General features: G+C 44.1%; 1 protein-coding gene across 35 annotated transcripts in view; it reads left to right on the top strand.

Moving 5' to 3' along the window:
* The window catches only part of TACC2 (transforming acidic coiled-coil containing protein 2), a 172,682-nt gene that overhangs the window by 28,443 nt on the left and 117,075 nt on the right, over positions 1 to 27,164 (top strand). For 9 of the 35 annotated variants that reach the window (XM_083506085.1, XM_083506063.1, XM_083506086.1 and 6 more), the window contains 5 exons: positions 655 to 829; positions 5,028 to 5,106; positions 12,921 to 13,132; positions 14,400 to 14,525; positions 21,102 to 26,702. In XM_083506085.1, coding sequence (XP_083362211.1) covers positions 5,074 to 5,106; positions 12,921 to 13,132; positions 14,400 to 14,525; positions 21,102 to 26,702 — 5,972 coding nt within the window. In that variant the 5' untranslated portion in view covers positions 655 to 829; positions 5,028 to 5,073. Of the gene's footprint in view, positions 1 to 654; positions 830 to 5,027; positions 5,107 to 10,768; positions 10,952 to 12,920; positions 13,133 to 14,399; positions 14,526 to 21,101; positions 26,703 to 27,164 lie in introns of those variants that run through there. The other 26 variants (XM_083506055.1, XM_083506087.1, XM_083506052.1 and 23 more) reach the window with 10 other exon arrangements.

Here is a 27,164-nt window from a genome sequence, read left to right as displayed (position 1 = left end):
ACGGAAACACCGTTTACCTTCCTGCTGGAGTGGTACCTATTTATCTACTTGCACTTTGACATGCTTTTGAACTGCTAGGTGGGCAGGAGCAGGGACCAAGCAATGAGAGCTCACCCCATCATGGGGATTCAAACTGCCGACCTTCTGATCGGCAAGCTCTAGGCTCTGTGGTTTAGACCACAGCGCCACCCGTGTCTGCCCTACCTATCTGCCCTTAAATCCATTTTTTATGAAGGATGCTATGGAAATACTTTACATAACAAACAAAAAAGTTTCCCTTATGTTTTCCTTATGCAGTATTTTAAAATGTAAGCTGAGAGTCCTGAGATGGTAATAAAGTGTTTGTGGATGTTGCCGTGTGTGTGTGTGTGTGTGTGTGTGTGTGTGTGTGTGTGTGTGTGTTGGTACCCACAAAGAGCCCACAGGTCATATGTGCCTTGGCCCTCTAAATGAGATGGGAAAGCAGAGGAAGGTAACCAAATTTTCCATGTTCTTATATATGCTGCGATGTCTGTCTTCAACTCCATATCCTCGGGGATCTGTCTCTCCCTCTTAAGTAGCACTTATCGAGTGAGTGTGGGGAACTGACTGGTTCTGCTCTGTACCTGGGGTGGAGTCAAAGTTATTTGTTCAACTGGTTATGCTTAATTCAAGGTGGGTCATTTAAAAGAGAGCCAGATTCATGTGATTCGGAGGAGAGGAAGGCAGAGGAGGAAAACAAAGGTGGAGACTGGTGAGGTGTGCAGCTGGAAAGCGTGAGCTGCCAAAGACATTTGCTGAAGTGCCAGAAGGGGGGTCAGAGGGACAACAAAAACAATTATCCTGGAACGTAAGTGCTCTAAGAATTTCTCCTATTAAGTCTTTTTGTTTCTCACAACAAAGAGTAAGTTTCTCACGGGACAAGGTTTACATGAGCACTATATTCTAAAATACAGTTGAGCTGAAACTGTATTTTAAAACAGCAGGCTTTAAAAGTATGTTATCTAGGAGTAACAATGGAAAGCACAAATGAAATTTACTGGTTGGGTTTTGTTATTTCTTTAAAAAATCAATATGCAAATGTCACTTATTTGTGAGACCTGATCCTAGTGGGTAATGCAAAATCTTGTAATCTCTCAGTGAAGAGAACTGTATTTTAATAAGAGTCTAGTGAAGCAATGTATTCATATTTGGACAGAGATATTTTCAGTGACGGTTTATACTGAGATATTCATCATGAATGGTGTATGAGGAGGAATTACATAGCTAGGTAAAGCATTCACATGGTGTGGTGTGGTGTGGTGTGGTGTGGTGTGGTGTGGTGTGGTGTGTCGGCTGCCTCATATTGTCTCTGGGGTCTACCTTTTTCTTGAGTTAAGAATTCCAGTGGTGGAACCAGAGAAAGGGGGGTATTGTTGCTGGGAGAGACCCATGTGAACCGAACAGCTCTAGAGGAGGAATGATGGAGGGTATTGTGCTTAAGTAAAAGTTGTATGAGCAGTGATGACTTTATGGTCTGTGTGGCCCTGTGTTCGACCCTTTTTGTGTGTGTGTGTGTGTGTGTGTGTGTGTGTGTGTGTGTGTGATCTTATTCCTTCACCTAAATGAATGCAAATGCTTCAAAACGAGAGGGTGTGTGAGGAAAGGATAGCAATATTTCTGTGCTCCCCTCTCCCAGACAACTTGGAAACTATCCAAGCTGTTCGCTTGGTAGGAGGGAAAGTTGATGATAATGACAATGCCTGTGGAATGAGTGCCCCCACCCAGAAAAAAACCATGTTACTAATTATGATGCTAATTATTATGGTGATAAAGCTTCTGCACTGCCCCACCTGCAAACAACCAGAAGCAGTCTAGGAAAATATGACCATAATAATGACATTGCCTCTGCACTGGGATCTTTCCCCAAACTGCCACCCCAACAACTTGGGGAAAATGAAGGGAAAGGTGATAATGATAAATGCCTCTACGCTGCCACCACCCCCAACTTGGGGACAATAAGGGGAAAGGATGTGATGATGCCTCTGTATTGGTCTCTCTCCCACCCCACCCCACCCACACCCCAAGTTCCAGAGCACCCCCTGCTCTAAGGCATGCAGTAGAAACTAGAAAAGTTTGCCATTTCCCCCTCACCATCATATTCAACTGAGGCCCCTCTCAAGTAGCTGTCTGCTCCACATGCCAGCAGGCAGCAAAACAAAAACAACAGTAATGGGATAGTTTTTACTGTAGTTCTTTCACCTCCCCCACTGCCATTTTTTTTAAAAAACCCTCATAATTAGTGACAGGCAATTACTGTGCTTTCCCCCACTCCAATACACACATTAAAGTAGCTCATGGGTAGGCAAACTAAGGCCTGGGGGCCTTCCAAATCTGGCCCGCGGACGGTCCGGAAATCAGCGTGTTTTTACATGAGTAGAATGTGTCCTTTTATTTAAAATGCATCTCTGGCTTATTTGTGGGGCCTGCCTGGTTTTTTTACATGAGTAGAATGTGTGCTTTTATTTATTCCCCCCCTCCAAAATATAGTCCGGCCCCCCACAAGGTCTGAGGGACAGTGGACCGGCCCCCTGCTGAACATTTTTGCTGACCCCTGAAGTAGCTGTCTGACTACTGCTCCATATGACCACAAAACAAATAGAGCAGTAAGTGGGTTGATCACAACTCCATGCACAGAGATACACACCCACCCACCCTTCCCAAAAACTGCTCCATGGCCAGAGCAGCTGCCTGCTGCCTGCTCCACCAGGCCAACGAGCAGCAAAGAGAATACCTACAGGTATGACACTTCTGAGCTCTCCCCTTTCAAAAAGTCCTTCTGTGGGCAGCCAAAGCAGAGGAGGAGGAATGGGCTCAGCAGTACACCCATCCGCAACATCCTCCAAAAACCCATCCTATCTCTCCTCTCCATGTGTGTCCCACAACAACTGTCCACACAAATCTTTCCCTCCAGAAAGGAGAGGAGGTGCTAGCATCATAGACAAATAGAGCTGGAAGTCAATGAGCCCTTCCAGCTCCAGCAAGTGTTCTGTCCTGCAGAGCCAGATCATGCATTATCCTCATCCTTCTGCTCAGTGCTATTTTTCTAGAAAAAGGGGTGCCGGAACTCACTATGAATGCCTCCTTCGTTCTCTTATAATGGCAATGGTGTCCAGCTGAGAGGTGCTGGAGCTGAGTTCCTGTGAGCTCCCCCTGAAAAAAAGCCCTGCTTCTGCTTGGGTTGGGTTGGCAACCCCTGGCTTAGAAGGTAGCCTGCACAATATGTTCCATATCATTCTTTCTTTTTTAAAAGAAAGGTGAGACTGTTAGGATCCCAGGGATTCCTGTTTCCAAGGGTCCAAATAGTCACAGCTTTGACTTCATTAGCTAGAAACACAATACTCAGTTCGGTTCAGTGGCACCAATGAAGGCCTTTATGGGCACTGGGTTTGGTACCCCCACCCTAATGGACCAGCGTCCACTGACTTTAATCAGTAGGAGAAATGAATAGACACAACCCAGCACACTAAAATTCTAGAATTCAACAATGGCAATTCATTGTTTGTACTGATGTTGCAAAGGTATCTTCTTAGCTAGCAATGTATACACATAACTTGCGCGGGGGGGGGGGCACACTTAGCTGCAGAGGGTCCTAATTCTGTGTACACTGCATATACCTATAAATTTGCCATTTTGTATGAGAGCGGTACAATGCATGGGAGAAACACCCCTTGTGCCTTTACACTGGAGTAAAATTAAATAGCAATGCCAAAGTTGCAATTCTATCCATATTTACTTGGGGACAAGCTCCATTGGATTTATTCCTGAGAAAACATGCACATGATTATTGTGTGGCCAGCTTCTGCATTCCAGCCTAAAGCGAAGGTGGGGAGTTTTTAAATATTTCAAAGCATTGCAGCATAGTGATTGGTGCAAAGTAGACATTAAGAGATTAGCTCTAATTAGGTGAAAAGAAAACATCATAGGACATATGCTCATACCATATGGGTATTGAATTTCATCATGCTAATGCTTTTTACGCGTCCTGGTTAGAATAACAGTGTTACAGCACAATCCTGTGCTTGTCTACTTAGAAGTGCATGTCTTACTCCCAATAAAGTCATATATTAACAAAGCAGCAACCACCACCACCAGTGGACCAGGCAGTGCGTGTGTGATTATGTACATAAGCAAAGCAACGCAAGGGTTTTGTTCTGATGTAATCTCTGCGTAACTCAGTGTTTGCTTGTGTCACTTTGTTAAAATTAGGACTCAGAATGATGCATAAATGATTCGTGTAAGAATCTGGTCTAGTTCTGCAAGAATGCCATTGGACTCGATGGCCCTTGTGGTCTCTTCCAACTCTATGATTCTATGATTCTAAGTTAGCAAATCAGATGTGTAAATGCAAAACTAGAGGAAAGGGGGGTAGTATTATCAATAGGGAGCACATACTTTTATCAACATTTGTGAAGCTGCTACTTCAATGTGGGGGAAACCCTATGTGACACAAGAGCATCATATGTGGAGTCTAGAGACCACAGTCTGGCTCAAAGTGCCACCTGAAACAGGCCACTTCACTATGCTGCAATGGCAGGGCTGACCCTGTGGGGGGAATAAAATAAGGCTCCAAATATCTGATTTGTCACAAGGCTTTCCATACTTAATCTAGCCTTGCCATAAAAACTGTCTTTGCAGGGCACACTGCAAGCCTTGGCAATAATTTTTACAGTGGTACCTCGGGTTACATACACTTCAGGTTACATACGCTTCAGGTTACAGACTCCGATAACCCAGAAATAGTGCTTCAGGTTAAGAACTTTGCTTCAGGATGAGAGCAGAAATCGTGCTCCAGCGGCGCGGCAGCAGCAGGAGGCCCCATTAGCTAAAGTTCAGGTTAAGAAAAGTTTCAGGTTAAGTACGGACCTCCAGAATGAATTAAGTACTTAACCCGAGGTACCACTGTACTGGGAACAGCTCAGGGAAGTGTCATGACTGCGGGGTCAGGAGGCTTGTCTTCTTGAAAGTTATTTTCCCACAGTATTTACACAGATGTTCATTTCTTGCAGCTGGTTTTCTTAATGTAGCGAGTGATTTCGAGACCTTCTTATCAAAATGGGCAATGAAAACAGTAGTCCGGAAAACCAGGTGAGTGGGATGATACTTTCAAGATAACTAACCAGAGCTTCTTAGGAATGTTACTCAATGTTATTCAGTGTTTAAAAGCTCAAACTTTGAATTAGTAGGAATTATATTAGACACTGGTTTAAGACAGTGCTGTTCATGCCTTTCAAGTTCTCCTCCTCATAATTATTATGAGGGAGGAGGATATTGATATTTGCAGGAGAAGTTTCCTAGAGTAGCAGTCTGAGATTCACACCAGCAAGGAGTCTGAGTCAGGAAGGCCAGCTATAGCAAAGAAATCCATCAATTGGATTAGATGAGATCTGAAGAAGTGTGCATGCACACGAAAGCTCATACCAATAACATACTTAGTTGGTCTCTAAGGTGCTACTGGAAGGATTTTTTTATTTTGTTTCAACTACGGCAGACCAACACGGCTACCTACCTGCAATTGAGATTAGGTGTTGATTTGGGCAGGCTGCTCTCAAATAGACTGGGCTGTGCCATGCACAGAGACAGAAGAGCTAAGAAGCCAGGAGAACTGGTACTGAAGGCTAGACAAAGAGCAAACAAGGGCTTGAAGAGATGTGGCAGAAAATAGGAATGGGAATGCACTGGTACCTTCAGAATGGGTGACAAAATGATGCTTAGAAGCAACAGGTAAGTAGTACTAATAATACATAAAGTTCTTGCCAAGGTGAACTGTGGCCTGTTCCACAGAGGAGGACCTTTCCTCCAGGTCTAACGTTTGTGATTGGACAGACATTCATGCGCTTGATGCTAATTGCAAACTTATTTATGAATCACTGTAAGTGATTTTACACCATCTCTGCACATATCTCTCCATCCAACCATTTCTCTATTCTTCCAAGCAAGTGAATAACATTATCACATGTTTAGGACACATTCCTGCAAAGGAAAAACACTTGAGAAGGATGTTCAGGGCTGGTGAGATGTGTATCCTGGGAAAGGGTGAATGTCTTATGGAGAGTCCCAAGGGCCAGGCAGAGAGACCTGGAAAACCAAATTCAGATCCCAGGGTTCCCACCTTTGCTGTAACAGTTGCACAGCCTGCAGCCCCATTTGACCAACAAGGTGGTTTTGCTCAACCAAGCCATTCCCATCTGTCCTACACCTGATGGTAAAAATGTGGCTGGTCTAAAGTGGTTTTCAAGAAACACCAGTTATCTGATGGATAGCATCTGCAAAGCCCTGTGCACAGACCTTTGCAAGCATCAACAATTATAGCTCTTATGTGGGAACCGCTCAAGCCCTGGCAATCAGCTGGCTGTAAGGCTCACATAGCGCAATGCACAGGGCTTGGAAGGCCTGGCTATCATCTGCTTCGATACTACAAGGGAGGTGATGCAGTTAAAGGAAAGGAAAGCATGCTTATGGTGACGAGGTGTTTCTCCTGCGTCTCCCACTGCATAGCAGTGAGCTCCCTCTGGAAGGGTGGAGAAGAAACTAAATTCTTGCATGCAAATTAGAACACAGCAATGAGTTTATTACTGGAAGTCAGTCCTCTTACATAAGCCACTTTTCTGTTACAACAATAGCTGACTGTGGCGGTAACAGAGGAGCCTGCAATGCTGTGCCTGTGCCAGTGCCCTGCCCCTCTGTGTTTTCCAAGTGATTGTGGAGAACTGCAAAGTTCTCTTGGGTTTACATGCATTTCCCTTGCACGGCTGTTTACACAGAGTGCTGGAATTTTCTGAAGGGATGAAATGTTGGAAGGCAGGAAGGGAGGGAAATAAAGAGGAAGGTCAAGGAAATAATGGACCTTGGACTGTGTAAACATTCTGGCTCTGATAACTTGAGGTTTTTCTTACATCTTAGGTTTCTGTGACTGTAGAACAAGGATGGGGAACAGCCCCCCCCGGCAGATGCAGCCCCCACCCCCCCAGTCTCCTTTATTTGGCCCTTGGGACTCTCCTGAGGCTACCTCCTCTCCCTCTAGGCCACACTCCTCACCTGCCTTTCTTCACAAGCTCTTTGAGTATTTTTGCTTGGTTAAAATGTGTCCTTGAACTTTGATTTCCCTTTTGCTTGCCTGGATGGAGGATAGGGAGGGCTGTGTGAATGTGTGGTATGCACAGAACCTGTCCTACTGTCAAGAGCGAGCTGGTAGTAAATCACACTGTGCAAGTTGGAGTTAACTCTTTATTAGCAAAAGCACAATCTGCATAGACTTGGCAGAGGGTCAGGTCTAATGAGCACAGCATCTCATCCCTGCTGAGACTGAAGGTTCCTGCCTCCCCAAAGCTGCCTAAGTCTCCAGGGTTTCTCCCAAGCAATCTGAGACTGTATCTGCATGCAGCCAATGTCTTCTCTGCCCTGTTCATGCTTCTTCTGGTTTTGGGAGACGGGAGCAGGAGCGAAGCTTGTCACAGCCAGACTCATCTTTGCCTCATGACCTTTCTTCCCCAGCTTTAGCTTCTGCTTCTGATTCCAAACTTCTCTCTGCCATAGGCTCCCCCTGCTCACTAAGCCCTGTTACCTCCCCAGCGTCCAACACCTCCACCTCCCAGTCTTCTCCTTCTTCTCCCTGTGACCACTCATCATCGTCCCACCACCACTCCCTGGGCTTTGAGCCTTCTTCCTTTGGGGGTTCCCCAGCTGGCTCCTCCCACCATTTCTCTGCATCCAATCAGTCCATGACACCTATAGTGGTGCCTTGGACCTTGAACTTAATTTGTTCTGGGAGTCTGTTCGACTTCCAAAACTGTTCGAAAACCAAGGCACAGCTTCCGATTGGCTGCAGGAGCTTCCTGCACTCAAGCGGAAGCTGTGTTGGACGTTCAGCTTCTGAAAAATGTTTGCAAACTGGAACACTTACTTCTGGGTTTTCAGCGTTCGGGAGCCAATTTATTCGGGAGCCAAACTGTTCAAGTACCAAGGTAACACTGTACTGTACAAAGGTACACATACATTGCTCCACCCACCTTTGCCTCTGGCCCTGCTCATCACCGGCATGTAACCCCCAGAAGGCTGCTCAGAAGCAAATGTGGTCTTTCGGCTAAAAATGCTTCCCTACTCCTGCTTTAGAAGAAATCAGTTACATATTTCTCAGCTGCAGAGATCTATCTGAGATTTGTAGCATACTGGTACAGTAATACTTTTAGATCTAAAACTACCCACCTGTGTCCTTGTTCCTATGTCCTGTAGTGTTCATTTCAGATTTATTACTAACAAACCAATATTGGCAGAAGAGGTTTGTTCCATAAATCTCCCCTATTCTCTTCCAAGCAGAAAACCTACCCATTTACCCTGTGTCTCCTGTGGGGAGGGGATGAATACAAATTGTCCTAATGTTATAAAAGGTGGTTGCTGCATTTGTCCCAACTGCAGCAAAGTATCAGCTATGAAGCAATGTACAGGACTGGGACCTTTACGCTTGCTGAGCAGCAGGTCAAGTTGTCACAGCCTGCGCTGCACCTGTTTGGAGGATAAACAGTGTAAAGTTCTTTGAAGAAACTATTTCAACACGAAAAGGTCATGAACACAAATGTTTGGAGAAGCTACTGCCTCTGGGATTATAACTGAAGTTCTGCAGTGTTGAGAACTGTGTATTTCGAAGTTACTATTTTATTTTAAATATAATGGGGCATATCTGATTTCATGTAAATGGCTTAGTCCTTTGGTTTCCTTACCACCACACTGTGAGACTCTTGTTTGCTCAGTATAAAACTTGTCTCCTCTGCCAAGACTGGAGAGCATGAGACAGATGGGCCGGGGCTCAGCAGTATCATGCAAAAAGTCCCAGTTTCAGTCCTAGAAAACCCTGGAAATTCCACTGCTAGTCAGTGCAGACAATACTGAGCTAGATGGACCTGTGGTCTGTATAAGGCAATGGTCAGTATAGACAGCTGCCTATGTATCTAGATCCTTTGGGCTTTATTTTGTACAAGTGCGTCATTCAACTAAATCATAGAATCCTAGTTGCTTTGCAATCCATGGTTAACTGAAATATTAAAATATATTTTTGTACCATTTTCATAGAAACTATGCATGTGCTTAAGATAAATAGGCAGAAGCGTAACATATCAACATCAGACCAACAGCCCATCTGGTTCTGCATTATGTTTCCGCAATGGCTAACGAGATGCCTATGGAAACAAACAGAGCATGAACGTCTGCCATTTGTGCTCCAAAGTAATATTGCCTCCAATATGGAGATAGCCATCCTGGATAATAGCATAATAATAATAATAATAATAATAATAATAATAATAATAATAATAGATAGGTAGCCGTGTTGGTCTGCCATAGTCAAAATAAAAAAAATCCTTCCAGTAGCACCATCACTTCTTCAGTGTATCTGAAGAAGTGTGCATGCACACGAAAGCTCATACCAAGAACTAACTTAGTTGGTCTTTAAGGTGCTACTGGAAGGAATTTTTTTATTTAATAATAATAATAGTAAATTATTTATACCCACCCATCTGGCTGGGTTCATCAGCCACTCTGGGCGGCTTCCAACAGAATATTAAAAACAACACAGCATCAGATGTTAAAAACTTCCCTAAACAGGGCCGCCTTCAGTTGTCTTTTAAAAGTAAAATAGCTGTTTATTGCCTTGACATCTGCTGGGAGGGCGTTCCACAGGGCAGGCGCCACTGACTAGTAGTATTATCCTTCCATAAATTTGCCTAAACTTTTAAAGCTGCCCAGGTTGGGGGTCATTATTGCATCCTGTGGTGGTGAACTTCATCGCTGAACTATGCACTGGATGGGAAAGGACTTCCTTTTGCCCATATTGAATCTCCCAGTATTTGACCCCTAAGTGCTAGAATTATAAAAGAGGGAGAAAGGGCTCCTCCCTTTCTCTCTCTAGACCATGGTGGTGGCAAGCACAACCACCCTACCTTACATCTCCATTGCTTTAGGCAATTTTCTCCCAGTCCAGTTTTGATACAGGAAGTGACCAGAGCTGAGAGACAATTGCTCAAAGTGATGAAGCACAGAGGGGGGGGGGCGACGTGAATGGGTCAGTTTTGCTTCTCTCTTCTCCTGCCCATGCTACTATATGGATCAGAGCAGATACCTAGATAAACTACATGTGGTTAACCCCACTTGCCTAGCTTGCCCCTAAGAAACCGATTCTGTGTGCATGTGGCAGTAGGTCACACTGAACAGAGAGGATCTTCTGAATAAGCATGCTTGGGATCACATTGCACATGACTTACTGCTTAGAAGGGGCAACGATACAGAATTTTCCACCAAGGTCAAGTCAAAGAGGCAGACTGGAAGTGCAGTTCTTATACATGCCTATTCAAAAGTAAGCCCTGCTGAGTTCTGTGGGATTTACTCTCAGGTAAGTGTGTGCAGGTTTGCAGCCCGAACGCATAGACCACAGTAATAAACTCAAACTCTGTAATCCAGGAGCCATTTCAGACCTGTGGGCTTAGTCTGTTTCCTTGGCTGCTGCAAACAAGGACGATTAAATCATTTTTCAAATTTTCCAGACTGTTACGTACACACTTATTTTTCCTTTCCTAGCCTGCTAAATTGCACATGTGCGTAATATTTGGCCGAATGGCTGTGTGGCCTGCTCTGGGCAGCCTTTAAGAGCTAGCATGTGTTCATCCTCCCTTCCTCGGCTCCTTTGGCAATTGTTCCTGAAATCTGATTCCTGACGCCATGGGGATGACCTTTGGTCCACTTCCCAGCGTTCACCTGCAGTCAGAGAGGTCCCTCCTAAGCTCCTTATGGAGGAAGTGGCTGCTTCAGAGCCAGTCTACTGATGAGTGTAACAGACAAAGGTTTAAGGTCTCGTAAGCTTGTGCCAAGCAGGTTTCTCTGCGTATGTGCGTATGCGCTCACAGACTTCAGAAAAGTGCAATGGGAGATGTGATGACAATAAAAGGTAAGAAGAACAGCTTTATTGTCTGCCTTGCTAAGATTTATTCCAGCACTTCGTCTCCCTGTAAACACAGAGTTATTAGGAATGGAAACTTCGCGTAACTCCTCGAAGCTGACTTTCAGCCAGAACTGTGGCATGTTGCAACAACTGCCTTAAAAGGCTGCACATTTAATGAGGAAAGTACCACAGGAAGAAGGCTCTCTCTGTGTGCGCACACCTAGGAACTAGATTCACTCGAGCCAATTAAGAAAGTTTATTAACATTCCCACCCACCCTCCAGGCTTCCTAAGTAGTTCAAAACCTGATTTGTTTGCTTTTAAAAGAGATGCATAATTAAGTGCTTGATGACGAATGGAGAAGCTTCAGCCTGCTTGGAATGTTTGAAACCCAATATTGTGGCAGTGCGCTGTTAACACTGTTGCTAAGGCTTTAAAATTAGGTTCAGAAACTTAGCCTTTGGAGGAACTTGCAGGGGCGAAGTCTTACGTAATATGAACATAATGCCCAATTTGAACAGCATCTGCTACAGTCCACAAGTAGATTTTTATTGACGTGCTTCTCACTCTTTGGCTCTGAGAGTCTTTTTATATAGCAGATGAGAATATCTCATTTCATTAGCTCTTGATCCGCTGAGGCCAGGGTAAAATTAATACTTTGGCTAGTTGGGGTTGCTTGTGTTTACTTTATCTTTGTACTCTAAAAAAAAAAACTAAACAGAAGACACTCTCATCATTCTTGCACCAAAAATAAGGCTATAATCTAAAGGGGGAAATAGCACACTGTGTCAAGGTGTTCTTTTTCTTTTATGACACAAGATCATACACGTTTCTTATTACCGCATTATAAATAAGAAAGGGCCTTTAAAGCTTGCTGAAAATTGATGTTGAAGAAAGCACTCACTGTAACTGGGATTGGGAACCTGTGGCTCTCCAGATATTGTTGGACTCCAACTCCCATCAACCCCAGCCAGCAATGACAGTGCTCAAGGTTGACTGGAGCTGTCATCTCACAACATCTGGTGGGAGATCTCTACCCTGTGGAATAGCCTTGTTCCTAGCAAACCCAGAAAGTCACTCTTTGGAGACTGCCTGCCCGTGATCTTCTTTTTAGTAGAATGTTGTAATTTACCATTATTTTAATTAAACCAGGAAAAGAAGAGAATTGTGTTTCTAACAGTTTCCAGAGAGGTAGTCTTGCAGCAAATAAAGCAGAGAATCTTGTGGTAACTTATAGACTAACAAATTTACCCTTCTAAATGCAAATGTATTACATATATGTTAGTCTTTAAGGTGCCTCTTTCAGAGGGTGTTCAACATGTTATCATGTACCTGGCAACAAGTCATCTGTACCTGTGTTCAGAGTCTACACATAATGATTTTTAAAAAGTACAATGTGCAGCTGTTCCCTGAGAAAAGAGGCATTCTGCTCACATGTTGATATGTCCTTGCATGCTCTCCATACGGCTTTAACTTTGTGCATTTTCCTTAAGTACATGCACAGATGTACCTACTGCCTGACACTCTCAATATACCTTCTGTCTTCACTTTATTTTGAGTGTGTGTAAAATTGCAGTGTTGTGTTTTGCCTCTCTATTGTGGGGTGTTTCTTTTTAAGTTCTATTTTGCTCTCTCCCTCTGTTAGGAATAGTGATACATTTGCTGACCACAAAGAAATTTGCTGGGCTGGAAAAAGAGATAAGGATACCCTCTAGGGGCCAGCTCAGAGCATCATACGTAGCTTAAGAACAGTTCTTCAATTTTCCCCTGCTACAGTTTATTTTTCTTTACGCATTTTTATAGCTCAACTGTTTCCCACTAGTCAGAGGGAAATTAGGAGGGGGAAATGCTGATAGTATATTTAAGTATTATTATTTTTTTAAAAGCAACTTTGCATTAAAACTGCCTTAAGTATTAATTCTAAAATATCTGCTTGCTCTTTAAGTGAACATCCATCTCTCTCATCTACCTTCTAGGATATTCCTCCAGTTCCTGTTCCTGTGCCAGTTCCAGTTCCAGAACCAGTTCAGCCACCCAGCAATGAGAGAGCAGTAAAAAAGAAAAGGCAGAGGAAAAAGAACAGAGACAGATACGTTGAACAAGTCACCTTGGATACCTCGCCTTTAGATGCTGATGTGCCATTACCACTGCCAGATAGTGCGACTTCCTTAATTGCAGCAGATACAAGGTAGGCAAAGGGTGCTTTTTACTGTACTGTATTTGGCTTGCGACAGAATGCAACTGATGAAGTAGGCTGTTGCCCAAGATAACTTCCACTCCAGCAACCCAGTTAGCATTGCAAACCAAAAGTCACTTAATACTCCACTAACCACCTTCTTACATTGTCAGCGGGCATACTTACAAGGCAGATATTTACCATACTATTTTTAATGCATGATTACGTTGAAGTGGGAATTTGGATCCACTTTAGTGATGGAGAGTATAGAACCAGGAGGTGGTTCTTGTGGGTGATTTTTATTATTTGCATTTCCCACAGGCGGTATACAACATCATTAAAGTACAGTCATCACAAGCAGTAATTAAAACCTCTAAAAGCAGCATATAGAAAAGCAGAAACGTAGCTTAACACAAGCAACTATACTAACATTGCCAAATCCCTTTCCTGTTCCGAAAGTCTGGGTAAACAAAGTATGTATTTAACTCTTGCATGAAAATCATCAAGGTGGGGTATGAGGATATGATGGCCTTGACTATGAGGCTGCCCGATTGGCAGTGAGTGAAGCTTGCATATTCTGCAATACATAACTTGCTTGCTGCATTCTTTCTTTGGCATTCTTTCAGGTAGGAGGCTTGAGAAGGAAAGTGGAAGACTAGCAGTGTCAACCAATGTTTTACTGCCAACTTGATGTTGCATTATGTGAATGCATTTAGTAGCCATAGAAGGACCCAATCAAGACTGGGACCATGGTACATGGGAAGGGTCTATTAACCCTTTGCTCCCTCCAAAATTAAATATTATCTTTTCCCTTGGAGGGAAGCATGGCAGCTTATCCCCTTGAGGAAATAATTGTTTGGGAATGCTTTTTTAGAAGGGATCTCTAGAAGGGAATTGTTAAACACTTCCTTACATGCTGTAGTCCTGTTCTCTCACAAACACACACCTTCAGCTGTTACTTTAAAAGTAAAAATAAAATAATTTTTTTAAAAAATATGCATGTGATGCAACATCTGGTTTGGTCCTTAGGGCATTCGCTCATTCCTGCAAGGAGCTGTTGTCAGTGAAGTATTGTAGAAGTAAATTTGAACTGGGTGGCGCATTTGTTGGTCTTGCTAGAGTTAACTTCAGAAATATAATTGTGTTGATACATGCATGTGTAAGGACTCAATGAGGAATTTCTGAGTGCAATCTGCTGGTCCGATTTTCTAATTTTAAGGTTGCCTTCTGAAAAATGTATGTGTGTGTGTTTCTCTTTTCCCAACCCTTTTTCTGACAGAGGGAGTGGCCCTTTAGTGTCTGACTGGAAGGAAAGGGAGCCCTACCAATCGCTTCTCCCAAACCTTCTTTTTGCTGGGCTTGATGTAAATGAAGACCTAAGGCCCCAGACCCCAGTCATCAGCAGGTACAAAATATGCCTTGTGAACAACTACCAAGTGTGGGGCTCTTAGAGCTAGCATGAGGAAACACGCTTGTTTGTTCCATCTAAACATGGAGTCTTGCATTAATTGCCTGCTTGCAACCCCCAAGAAAGCACAGCCGTTGGTAAATAAGGTTATTCTGGCTTTCCAAAAGATCACATTATAGTGTTTCAGGCTGCTTATGGGATTTGTATTCTGAATGCCAGAGCATGGCTTGGGTTCTGCTTGTTTCTATAACCCTGGCTGTTTTAAATCCTTGATTATATTTCATATCTCTAATTTTGGAGCAATAAGGGCAAAAGACATTGGTGAACAAATACAGAGACTTCAACTTGAGATTCCAGCTTTCATGCCTCTGTGATGGTTAACTGTGATGGTGCCAAATTTTGCCTTCCAGTCCTCTGCAAAGGAGGCTTCGATTTCCTTGCCTCATTATTTGGGCACTTTAGAATTTTGGTAGGCGTGGGGCAGGCCCAGCCCACGGATGAAGCAGGGTGAGGTGAAATCTCGCAAGGTCTCATGGAGTGCATGAGATCTCACAAGACTTTGGTGAGATCTTGCTGGAAACAGGCGCGAGCGTGGATTAAGAGAGGTGTAGTTCCAGTGGCAGGGCAGCAGTGAGGCGGCAGGGGGGCAGGGAAAAAAGCTGGCATGTTCCATTTTTTAGCTCAAGCAGCGAAAAGGGATGCACCTCCTCTGGTGTGGGACTGAGCTTACCTTGTAATTGTGACATGGCTGAGGGTAGTGTGTATTTCTTCCTTTTTTTAAAACCTTCCTCCAGCAATGTGTCTCCCTGGCTGCCTGCACTGCCTTATCTGGGGGAGGGGGGGATAATGGAAGGAATTATTTAAATAATTTAAATATATATATCTCCTACTTTATATCCCCTTTACATTATGAGTACAGTGGTGCCTCGCAAGATGAAATTAATGCGTTCCGCGAGTTTTTTCATCTAGCGAATTTTTCGCCTTGCGAAGCACGAAATCTCATAGGAATGCATTGAAATTCAATTAATGCGTTCCTATGGTCAAAAAAAAGTCCAAACAAAGCCAAATTTGGTACAACAGGAGTTTATTAAGTGCTCTTTAAAGTCACACATACTGTAAAGAGCATTTCAAAAATTGAAGGAACAATAAATTAAGTTTCTAAACATGACAGAAAAACATTTTAAAATCAACAAAGTGTACAGTACATTTTCTAAGACTCTGGGGGACAACTCGAAGAAGGTTCCTCTTCCACTCTTTGCTTCTTGCTGAAGAACTCCCTCCTCAACTGTTCCCCCAGCCACCCACCACACAGAAATTCAAATCCAGATTTTTTTAAAAAAAACAGCAGAGTGGCCCAATGGTCACAGAAAATCATAAAAATGCAGGGGGAAAAACACACAAGCTTCCAGATTCTTGCAAACCCCTCCCCAACACCAAGTCCTTGAATTCCAAACACCCCAACCCAAAATCCAAAACCCCCCCAAAAAGTTTTAAAAGTTTAACTTACCAAATGGCTGCAAAAGAAGTTTTGGAAAAGCTTCAAAAATCACCAAAGTCTTCAAAAACCTCAAAAAAGGCTACCACACCGCGTTCTATGAGTTGCTCCTTGAAGTCAAGTCGCAACTGTATTAACGGTGTTAAGAAAAAGGAAACAAACTTGCAAGACGTTTTCATTTTTCGTCTTGTGAAGCAAGCCCATAGGGAAATTCGTCTTGCGAAGCAGCTCAAAAAACGGAAAACCCTTTCGTCTAGCAAGTTTTCCGTCTTGCGAGGCATTCGTCTTGCGGGGCACCACTGTACCAGGGGAGGTTTCAGACCACTGGTGTCATGAAAGCAAGGTCAGTTGAAAACAGCTCTTGCCAGCCTCAGAAGTAAAGTAACCATGACAGAAAACCTCAACCATGCCTATGAGTTTTACCAAAATTTTCTCTCCCCTTTGATAGTTTTTGAATGTGACTTATTTTCTCATTCGTTGATGAAGAAGGGTACAATAATGCAGGAGAATTTTTTGACACAAAGCCACATATTAAACCATAGTGGGAAAACATTCCACTTAGATATTAACATAGGAGCATTTCTTTTGCTGCCCCTTTGGGTGTGAGCACCAGGATTGGATTTCTGTGCAGATAATTCATATCTGTCATGATAAATAAATGGGTCCCAGATGCAATGCCCCTCCCACTAGCCTGAAACCTACAATTTTACCCAGCTGTCAAATGCACATAGGAAAGCAAAGTGTACTTCACATTTAGATGACACTGTGAATTCACCATGAGTGCGCATGAGGTCCCACTGCTCCAATATGTTCAGCCCATAAATTGAATGTTCTGCAGAGACTCTAAGAGGTGAGTTAAAGGAAGTATCCCAGAAAATATGACTTTTCTCATCACTGCAGCACTCTGATAAGCAAATCCACACAGGGTGAAATTCAACTCTTTCCTGCAATTCTTTGGTGGTGGTGGGGAGAGTCTTCTGAGGATGTGGCAAGGAAATCCTACCTTTTAAAGGCTCACAATTTCCCCCTTATCACATTAATTGCACACATAGAAAAGGGGCAGTGAGCCCATGCTGCTGACTTCATCTCCCAAATCACTTGGCTTCCCAGACCTGTTCCCCAATAGCCACACATTGACTGTGAACACACGATACGGGGGAGCCTACAATGTGAAGACCCCATGGGAGCTGGAACCCTGAGCATGCAGGATTCCAGCTCCTGTGGACGTCTGCATGCATAGACTTTTGCTCTTCTCAGATGCCCAATCTCAACCTGGGAACACCCTTGGAATACCCCCATTTTGCTGTTACTGATGGTAGAGTACGAATGGCAGAGCAGAATGGGTGATGGTGGAGATTTCTGCACCTGCAACAGAGACACCTTGCTCTACCTGCAGCCCTTCCTTTCCATGCATTGAAACAGACATCCTCTCCATCCCATGACCCCTGGATGCCCATTGAAAGAAAACAGCCGTTGAATCCAACCCAAATCAGTCTTGCAAATAACTTCTCTCAATACTATGCAATATTTAAACATATACAGTGGTACCTCGGGTTACATACGCTTCAGGTTATATATGCTTCAGGTTACACACTCTGCTAACCCAGAAATAGTGCTTCAGGTTAAGAACAGAAATCGGGCTCCGGAAGCGTGGCAGCAGCAGGAGGCCCCATTAGCTAAAGTGGTGCTTCAGGTTAAGAACAGTTTCAGGTTAAGTACGGACCTCCGGAACGAATTAAGTACTTAACCTGAGGTACCACTGTAATGGTTTAGATCCTAAGCTTTTTCTTTGTGAATGGAAGGGGAGTGTCCTACTGATGGAAGGACACATTCCATGTATGTTTACAGGGGTAGAGTAATGCACTTGTCCCCGCTTACCCAGATGATGTGTTTACCTGAAAAGAGCTCATCAGGCCAAGCAACATGAACAGAATTGTGGTTTCTCTTATAATAGGAGGTTTGGTAATGGCACACTGCTAGAGATCGATTTCCATTGGTTTCAAGTCCATGTTAATTTGGCAGAGAATAAAACATTTGGATCAACCAATGAAGGGTAAAGTTCTCATCTGCAATCTTTCACACTATTCATAAACCTGATAAGTGTATGCAGTACAAGTGCTGGCATCGTCTAATGCAACTTCAGCAACACCTTTAAGTTCTGCTAGTTTAATTTGTATGAGGGTAACCAGCAGGAAAGACTGAATCTAAATAAAGTATAAAAGGGGGACTTTGGTATTGTCAAATGTGCTGTAATTAATGCATAGTGGTAAACCACTTAGCACATAGAATCCCCCCTTCCCCCTCCCCAATCTGCTTTGGTAAGTGAGTCTGCTAATCTAGCTCTACCAAATTGCTATTAGCATGCGGCCAGACAGGTCATGAACTTGTAATTCTACATTCAGGAGAATGCTCCCACTAATGTGCTCCTAATGTGCTTGGAGCTGTTGGATCTTATATGATGTAGGTATGTGCAATTAGCAGCATAAATGTAATGTGGCCCATCTATAGATAGATAGATAGATAGATAGATAGATAGATAGATAGATAGATATGGGGGGGGGGTGACTTGTATGCATCCCAGCTTGAAACACATTTATTTGGAAGTAAGCCCCACTGATTAGGATCAGAGACTTAGAAAGATTTGCAGTTAACAACATGAACTCTATTAGGACTTGTCACTCGCTTTATGTCTACTGGAGTCTTGTTCTTATATCCCTATTGTTGGGCTTTTCACCCATAGCTTTTGCTTTGAAGCTGTGAAGCATAGGGAACAATGCACCCTTGCAAATATTATTTGAAAGGCTATTATGCTATCAAAATCGAAAACCATACTGTCTCCCCACACTTGTTTAATTTGTGATACATGAACCCTCAGAAAGAAAGGAATTGTAGAGTTGGAAGGGACCCCAAGGCAAGGGAAGGGCCAACTCTTTTCTAGGTACTTTATAAAAATTCTAATGCATGGTCCTCTTTGCTAGAGGCTAGAAACATATTGCGACATCTTGTTTGTTGATCACCACTTGTGCAATATAAACAAGGAAAGTACCCATCAGTGTCACATTGGCATAGGTGGAGTGAAAGAGATAGAAAACAGTCCCTGTGGCTTTGCTTCTTCCGTAGTAGAACTACAGTTGGGGTTTGGTTACCACCAAATCTGGTGCAGCTGGGCCAGTCCTGAGCAAACGCCCCGGCATAGTAGTGGGCTGGACACAAGCCAACAAACTGAAGCTGACAAGATGGAAGTCTGTGGGTTGGAGGCTTCTGGACCTAGGACATAGCAGCTTTTTTTGTTCTGGATAGGGCTGCCCTCCTCCTTAAGGAACAGTTGCATAGTCTGGAGGCGCTTTTTCAACCACAAGTCTCACTGGAAGCTCACTGGAAAACCTCTTTTGGCTAGTACACTGGCTGTGGCTGGTATTGGGCAGAGACAGATTGTGCTAGCAACCTCAAGACTGAACTACTGTAATGCACTTTGTGTGGAGCTGCCCTTATGGTTGGTCCAGAAGCTGAGGTTTGTGTAAAACCCAGCAGTTTGACTGGTAACAGGGGCAGCCTGCCATGACCATGTAATACGCCTGCTGAAAGAGTAGCACTGGCTGCCAATTTGCTACCAGGCCACGTTTAAGATTTTGTTGTTGGTTTATAAAGCCATAAACCATTTGGGACCAGGTTATCTGAAGAAACACCTTTGCTCATGTAGACCTGCTCAGCTATTATGATCCTAGGATGAGGCCTTTCTGTTTGTGTGACAGCCTGCCAAAACAGGTTTGGTGACAAACAGGTGGGGGGAGGAGCACACTTTTCTATGGAAGTTTCCAGTCTGTGGACCCACTTTCCCCTTGATATATGTAGGCACTAACTCTTTTCAGTGCTCAGTACTGTCAGGGACAAGCAGGGGGTCCAAAGAGTGGGCAGAAGAGGCAGGGGGCAGAAGGATGGTCCATCAAAGGGGGGCCAGTGATTTGTGTGGTTCTGTGCCACCCATGAGACAGGGAGAAGAGGAAGAGTCTGGGCAGTCAGAGATGCAGGAAGAGGTGGGGGAAGAGCTGCAGGAAAGCACGGAGGTGGAAGAGACAGTCCCAGAGAGAGTCAGATCATTAGAATTTCTTCTCCCCTCCCCCACTGCCTCCAAGGACAGGTGGAGGGGCTTAAAGAGACTGGAGCAGCTGGAGCTGCCACCCAGGAGAAGTCATTGGCTGCTTGAGCACACTATGTCACAAGAATGGTACTGATGGAGGCATGGCCGCACTGTCGCTCCAACTGATTGGGTCAGAGCACAGTTCTGTAGAATCCTAAGCATATTTCCTCCAAAGTAAGGTCGTCCAAGGTTCACTGGGTCTTACTCTATAGTAAGTTGGTTTCAGACTGTAGCCTTAATTTAGGGAAATACAGAGTCCCACTAGCAGAAGCCCGTACAAGGACATCCACTAAGCAACGGTGCTTTCCCCCTCCCTCTGCACTCCCCCCCCCAATGACTTGGGGTGTGTGGAAAAACCCCAGAACAGTACACAGGGGGGATCGTTCTGTCTGGCAAACTGAAATGCTTACATTGATGGAACAGTTGCCACTCTGCTACATTGAATTTCTCCCAGAAATGTTCAACAACAAGAAGATATATAGCTAGATTAACCTTGAACCTCGTAACCTTTCAAACCTGAGAAAAAATATTGCCATTCCATATTGCAGTTTCCCTTCTGAAATTCAACCCTGTTCTGATGAGTTTTCCATGTCCTCCATTCGTCTTAGGATTTATTTTATGCCTCTTATGAAGCAAAGGAAGAGAAGCAGCATGCATCTATTAAATGATTGAAAAAGATCTGTAGAAAGTTAACCCACATATCTAATGTGACAGACGGCAGGAAATGCTGTAGGAGTATATTTCCATGTAACTATTCCCTCAGAATTATTCTTGAAGTTGATGTCTCTCGTCTCTTGCCTTGTGAAAGCAGACAGCCCAGCTTTTCAGTGCATGTGCCTGCATGGCTTTGAAACCTCTGTGGTGTGAGTCTTTCTTTTTCATGTGTGTTGCACTCCATTGCCCATTCTGAAATGAATATAAACATTTCCATTGTTGGCAGCCTAAGTAACGAAGGCCTCCATAGCAATGTTGCTGAAGAATCTCCCAGCACAAGCGCACTTGTAATGCCACCAGATGTGACAGCAGTGGGGAATGTCCTGCACGAACGAGGAGCGCAAGCCACGTCTGATATGTTGGAACAGGCCAAGGAAGAAAAAGACAAAAGCCCGCCTTTGGCGGAGCATCCTAAAGAATACGCTGCAGCAAGTCTTGAAGGAAGCCATGCGGGGTTGCTTGCCCTTGTGTCATGCCCAACCTCTGTGAATGACCAAGACATAAGCAGTGTTCCTGCTGTATCTCTGGACAGTCGCTCCGATACAGAGCACCCCGCAATCCCTCTTCCACTAAAGGATGAGCGAGATCCAGGTAATGCTGGCTTGGAACTGACTCCTTTGCCAGATGTTGGCTGGATTCCAGGAGCTGGAACTGCACCAGCCACCTCAACTGAATTAGACCCATTACAGCAGAGTGAACAGACGGGTGGCAAGAGAGAGGCACATGTCATCCCATTACCCAAGAGGGAAGCAGAGGAAGACGACTGTAACATTCAAGAGACCCGCCAAGAGGCAGGAGTTTTGGAAGTGGGTCACAAAGAGCAGGCTGTGGTAAAACCAGATGGACAGAATGCAGATGGTGCAGACAGCCTGACAATGGAAAAGGAGACCTTAATCCCAAATTATCACACAACAGGAGGTTTGCACGTTGAAAAATATGGAGCAGTTGTTGATGGTCTGAGTTCTGATGAGTTCAGTGCCGCCATTCGTGAATGTAGCAGTGATGCAGCAATAAGCAGAGGAGAGGAACCCCACCAAGTTTTCCCCAAGAATGAGAAGGAGCAATCTGAGGCTGGTCCTGCAATGCCCAGCTTGTCATTTACTGCTTCAGATCTGCCCCTGACAAACATGATAGGAGAAAAGGACAAGAGTTCTCCATCTGAAAAGGAATGCCCCGATCAAGCCCAAAGTCTTGAAACCCAAACCCTACTTGTTACCAAAAGTGAAAGTTGTGTTGTGGATTTTTTGGTTGCCTCTGAGCCTTCCAGTGGATCCCCTTTGTGTGAGGAAAGTGAAAAGCAAAAAGAAAGCCCTGCGTCTGAGAACAGAGCAGAGCCAGCCAGCAGCAATGATACCTTACTAACTGAATGTGGAGAAAACATTGCTGTGGTTGACCCAGAAAAGCTTCTGTGTTTGATGAAGGAAGATTCTGTGGTAGATAAAGGGCTGTCACTGGGGGGAAGTGCACAAGACTTCACCAGTGAGACGGAGCTTCCACAGCTCATTAAAAAAGAAAACATAGTATCTGAGGAAAACAAAGAGCTCTCTTTGGGAGAGGGTGGAAGTCAGGAGAGGCCAGTTTTAACTAGTCCAATTGCAGGTGAAGAGGCAGTCTATTCTCAAGGGACACTGCTCTCCTTTGATACTGACAAAAGACGAGACAACCCTGATGGTAACTGGAATGATTACTGGAGCTCTCTAGAAAATAGTTTCAGAAATGATGCCAGTGGCGACACGTCAGAGAAGGATTTCAGTTCAGAACATAGTTTGAATGCAGCCGAAGATCATTTGCCAGAACTGAGTCAGGGTTCGGAGAGAGAGAAAACAGACACATGCGACAAAGAGGATAAAAGCCTTCTGTCTGTTGAAGCACCAAGTTTACAAGGGGAAAATTGCTCACAGAGCTGTGATCTTTTAAACCCCAGCGCAGAAGACCTGCCGCTCAGCTTCCCTGCCTGTGAAATGGCAGAGGAAGTTTGTTTAGAAGAGACACATGGTTCACTGCTGCTGCGGTCTGAGGACAATGATGTTATGCAAAATAAGCAAGAGGGATCCTGGGAGGGCACGCTTGCTGAAAGAAGTGTGTGGGAGCTGGAAGGCCTCACTAGGCATGACGTAACATCTGAGGGCAATGCAACATTGGCAGAAAAAACACCAGTTCCTGAAGCAGAGCTGGCAATTCTGGACATAAATGAATGGGCACCGATTGCTGAATGTGTTGCATTAGGAAAAGCAGGAAACCAGGAGGACACATCCCATTCTGAAAGCAAAAAAACCAGCCAGATAGGTGGCAATGATGCTGACTGTGTACCTGTGATTGTTGCTGAGCAAAGCAGTACTGCAGATGAGAAAGAGGGGAATGAAAACAGGCATGAAGAATACAAAACAGAAATGAAAAGTCAGGCAACCGATACCATTTTGGCACAGAAACTCGAAAGCAACTTTGCCTCCCCGCAGCAAGAGCAGCAGGAACAAGTGACTGAAGCCAATGACCAAAGTATGAAAAAGGATTATTCTGGCAGCTCAGGGGTTGTGGAGATTGATTGCCAGCAACAGACACTGGGGAACTTACATGATGGCAGCATATGGGAGCCTAATTATCCACTAAACAGCAGTGAGACTGAAGCATCTCTAGAAGCTCTTCCCAGCAAGGTTGTGGATGTGGAACAAGTGGAGGATGGTTTGATCCCATCTCCACAAGTGGACCTGAAAGACAGCTCACAGTCCCTTCCCTCTTTCTGCAGCGATCAACAGCACAGTTTGAATGCAGAACTCCGAAACTTGGATTGCAACAACCTTAAAACCGTGGCAGGTCCCGAGGAACAAAAGACCAGGGAAACATCTGAGAGAGAGCATTCACTGGAGTTAAATGCACCCAGCAGCCTTCAGGGACTGTGTGAAAGTGAAATGAAAGTAGACATTCTGCACAAACCCCAAACAATAGTTTGCGGGCTGGAGATGAAAAATGATTCCACAGCTGTCACAGATGAAAACACACCTTTGCCAAGTATTTCTGAATCCACGAGAGATATTGTGCAAGGCGGCAACTTGAAAACTCTAATAAGCCCACAGGTGGAGGAAAGCTGCCTTAACAAAGAAATAGCAAGCAAATCTAAGCAAGAACTCCCTAATTTGAATTCTTTGATTTCAGACAGTCTTCATGAAGGAGCAGATCCCAATGACATGATAAATGAGCAGTTGGGTGGTTTATGTGGGCTGACAGACAGCACAGGTAAAAACAACACAGGTGTTGCAGAATGTATCCCAGGGGTGCAGGAAACTGTCACTGCTGATGCTGAACAGCCACAAACCTTGCTAGTGGATTTTAAAATGCCAAGTGCAGAGGATGCTTCTGAGAGCAACAGGACTGATCTTGCCCTGCCGTCAAAAGTTACAGAGTTGGCAGAAAAAGGCTCAGAGGCAGAAGAAATAAAAGAGAACTTTAATTTATTAGACGGAATTACCACGAAAGATGAACTTGTAAAAAAAAGAAATGATGAACAGGACTTAACTTTCATGGCTGCTGAAAAAGCAGGAAGGAAGGAATATCCTCCTATAACTCCTGAGCTCACAGAAATTGCTTCCATCAATACAGACAGTACTCAAAAGGCTGACTTTTTGCTGGCTGGCTCTCAAGTAGACTTAATAGCTCTGCCGGCATTTTCAAGTGACTGGGACACCAGAGTGAGCCAACAGCCTACAAACTGCATACATCATGGTAGTGTGAATGAATTACAAAAAGAACTTACAGAATGCCAGAAGCTGTTTGGGACCAGTCCTGATTTGCAGGTTGCAGCAGCAGCAGCTACAGCCTTACACTTAGATGGTACTTCAGTAGACAAAAGAACAACAGATTCAAAAAGGCCTAAAGCAGTACACTCAGACAATATTCTCACAGGGACAGCCCCAGGAAAAGACTCTGTGATTCCCGACCCAAGTTTCTTTTCTGAAGAGTGTGCCTTAACTTTGCAGGACCCTGCTGGGGCCGGGCAGTCCAAAGGAAGTTTGTCACTGTTTAATTTCAAGAAGATGCAGGCCGAGATCTCAGCAATTAAAACAAAAGGAGCAGAATATGATGTCAGCTTCAAAGCCCAGCAGTTTGACAGCTCGGGAGAATCTCTCTTCAGCCTTTCAAGCTTAGAAGAGCGGCTTCTGAGCCTTTCATCTCTCAGTAAGCAAGCAGGCTGTAATGAGGGTGTTGCAACAAATATCACCTGTGTAGACGACAAGCACAATGAGATAGTAGAAAACACAGGAGAAAATGCAGGGAAGAGCGAGTGTGCTTTTGTAGAGAATTTCAGCATCCCCAAGATGGGAACAGAGACTCCCATGCAGCCTGCAGAGACCTCTGAAAAACAGCATGATTCTTCGACTTCCAGGTCCTTCGGCATTGGCTTTTTTGATTTCAGGAAGCATATCAGCAAAATATTTGAAAATACAGTTCACAATGCTCTGACTACGGAGCTACCCCACCTTTCAGTTGAAAGCAGTGCCAGTGACAAGGATGACAGCCCAGCACCTAGAGAAATGCCAGAGTTTAAGCAAGTATTGGAAGAAGGAGATGGAAGCAATAAAAATGGAGAACCAGAGAGTGATCAAAAAACCGAAGGGTGTGTGTTGCCTTTAGAGGCTGGGTTTTCCAACCAAGCTGCTAAAGAGAAGGAAGAACCATTGGCAAGCACTCAGGAATACAGTTTGCCAGATGCCTTTTCAGAAGAGATCCCTATCAATGATTTTGGTTTCAGTGAAGAACCTTTGACAAGTTCCCCAAAGTTTGACAGCAAAGTGGAGAGCTCAAGCAGTAGAACGCTGAAGGCAGAGGAAAGTGGATGCGTTAGTGCTGCGAGCAGAGACATTGGTAGGAATCAGATGAGTCTGGAAGCAGGGAAGCAGCAACCTGCAGATTCTTGTAACCTGCCTTCTCCTTCTGACAATGACCTGCCTGCAATGATTGCTGCCTCTTCAGAAGTCGTCCCTAAGAGTGATCTTGACAGAACTACCACTGCAAAGGCAGAGGAAGGTAATTTGATTAGTCTCTGTAATGCAGAACCAGGTTTATCTAAAGAGCTAATACATTATGGAAACCAATGCCACGACCCAGTGCCACGTGAAGACCAGGTAAACCAAGAAAGTACCACTGATCTACAGAACATGTCAGTATTGTCGTCTCTTCTAGATGACCTTTGTGTACAGAAAGAACAAATGGAACAGTCTGGGGTGCTGCCTGGTGAAAATCAGAAGGAATCCAGCTGCAACTATCCTTGGGATGGGACTACAGTTGAGGACAAAGCATCTGTGGTGCAGCAGGAGGATGCCATGAACAGTACAAAATGCCTGCAGGTACCAACTGATGCTGAGGAGCAAAAGCAAGGACCAGACACAGCAGTACATGGGCTAATTGATTACTTAAAAAATGAAGTAACTCTTGATGGTGGTTCGTCAGGTGACTGCAAAGCAGAACCCAGTGTGCTTGAGGGGTGTGTGGCAGAAGCAAATGACATCATGTTGAGTACAGCAGAAACAGAAGCATGTCTTTCTGTTGACACCCCTAAAACGGGTATTACCAGCACATCAGTCACTGATATAGGTGACTCGGCTCTGCAATCCAACATATGTGATCAAGGGACAGATGCAAAAAAGCATTCAGAAGCTGTTCAAGTGATGGAGCAAAATGTGTGTACGGATGCTGCTGAAACTGCCTCTGCAAATCAATGCACAGAAGAGAATTTAACAGATGAGAAGCCCCTTCAGGATGTCCAGGAAGAGGGATCAATCACTCCACTCCCCGAATCTGAGCACAGCCTCCCTAGAGAATTACCTGTTGAAAGGTACCTATTTTTAAATTAAAATTAACCGTAAAAGAGATTTATCTGCATGCTGAAGTTCAAGTAAGATAGATTGAAGGTGGATTGATTCACTTACTGATTGCATAGAGTTAAGCTGGGTATAGTTTCTATTTTATTTGCAGTCTACTTGGAGAAAAACTGTAATATTATTCTCAGGAAATGTTAGTCTTAGTTAGGGAAAATGCACATTGTTGTTGGGAGTATTGACATAGTCTGGGAACTGTCAAAGCTGGAGTTTCAGCAACCCCCTCCACTTATTTATTAGCCCAGACATGCTATAATTTCTTAGTTTTCAGCCCCTCCCTAATACCTAAAAATCAGGCAGCCTTGCAGTACTGAGAAGTGTAGACTTGTTTGTAGGTGCCTGCTCTTATATACATGAAAAAGTATAACCTTCAGGGGTTTTTTACTCTGCTGTTGTTAAATATCCCTGAAATACTCAAA

This window comes from Podarcis liolepis (genome assembly GCF_965112155.1).
Source record: "Podarcis liolepis genome assembly, chromosome: 5".
Classification (NCBI taxonomy): Eukaryota; Metazoa; Chordata; class Lepidosauria; order Squamata; family Lacertidae; genus Podarcis; species Podarcis liolepis.
Note: the sequence above shows the minus strand (reverse complement) of the source record. Positions and strands in the feature narration are given on the sequence as shown.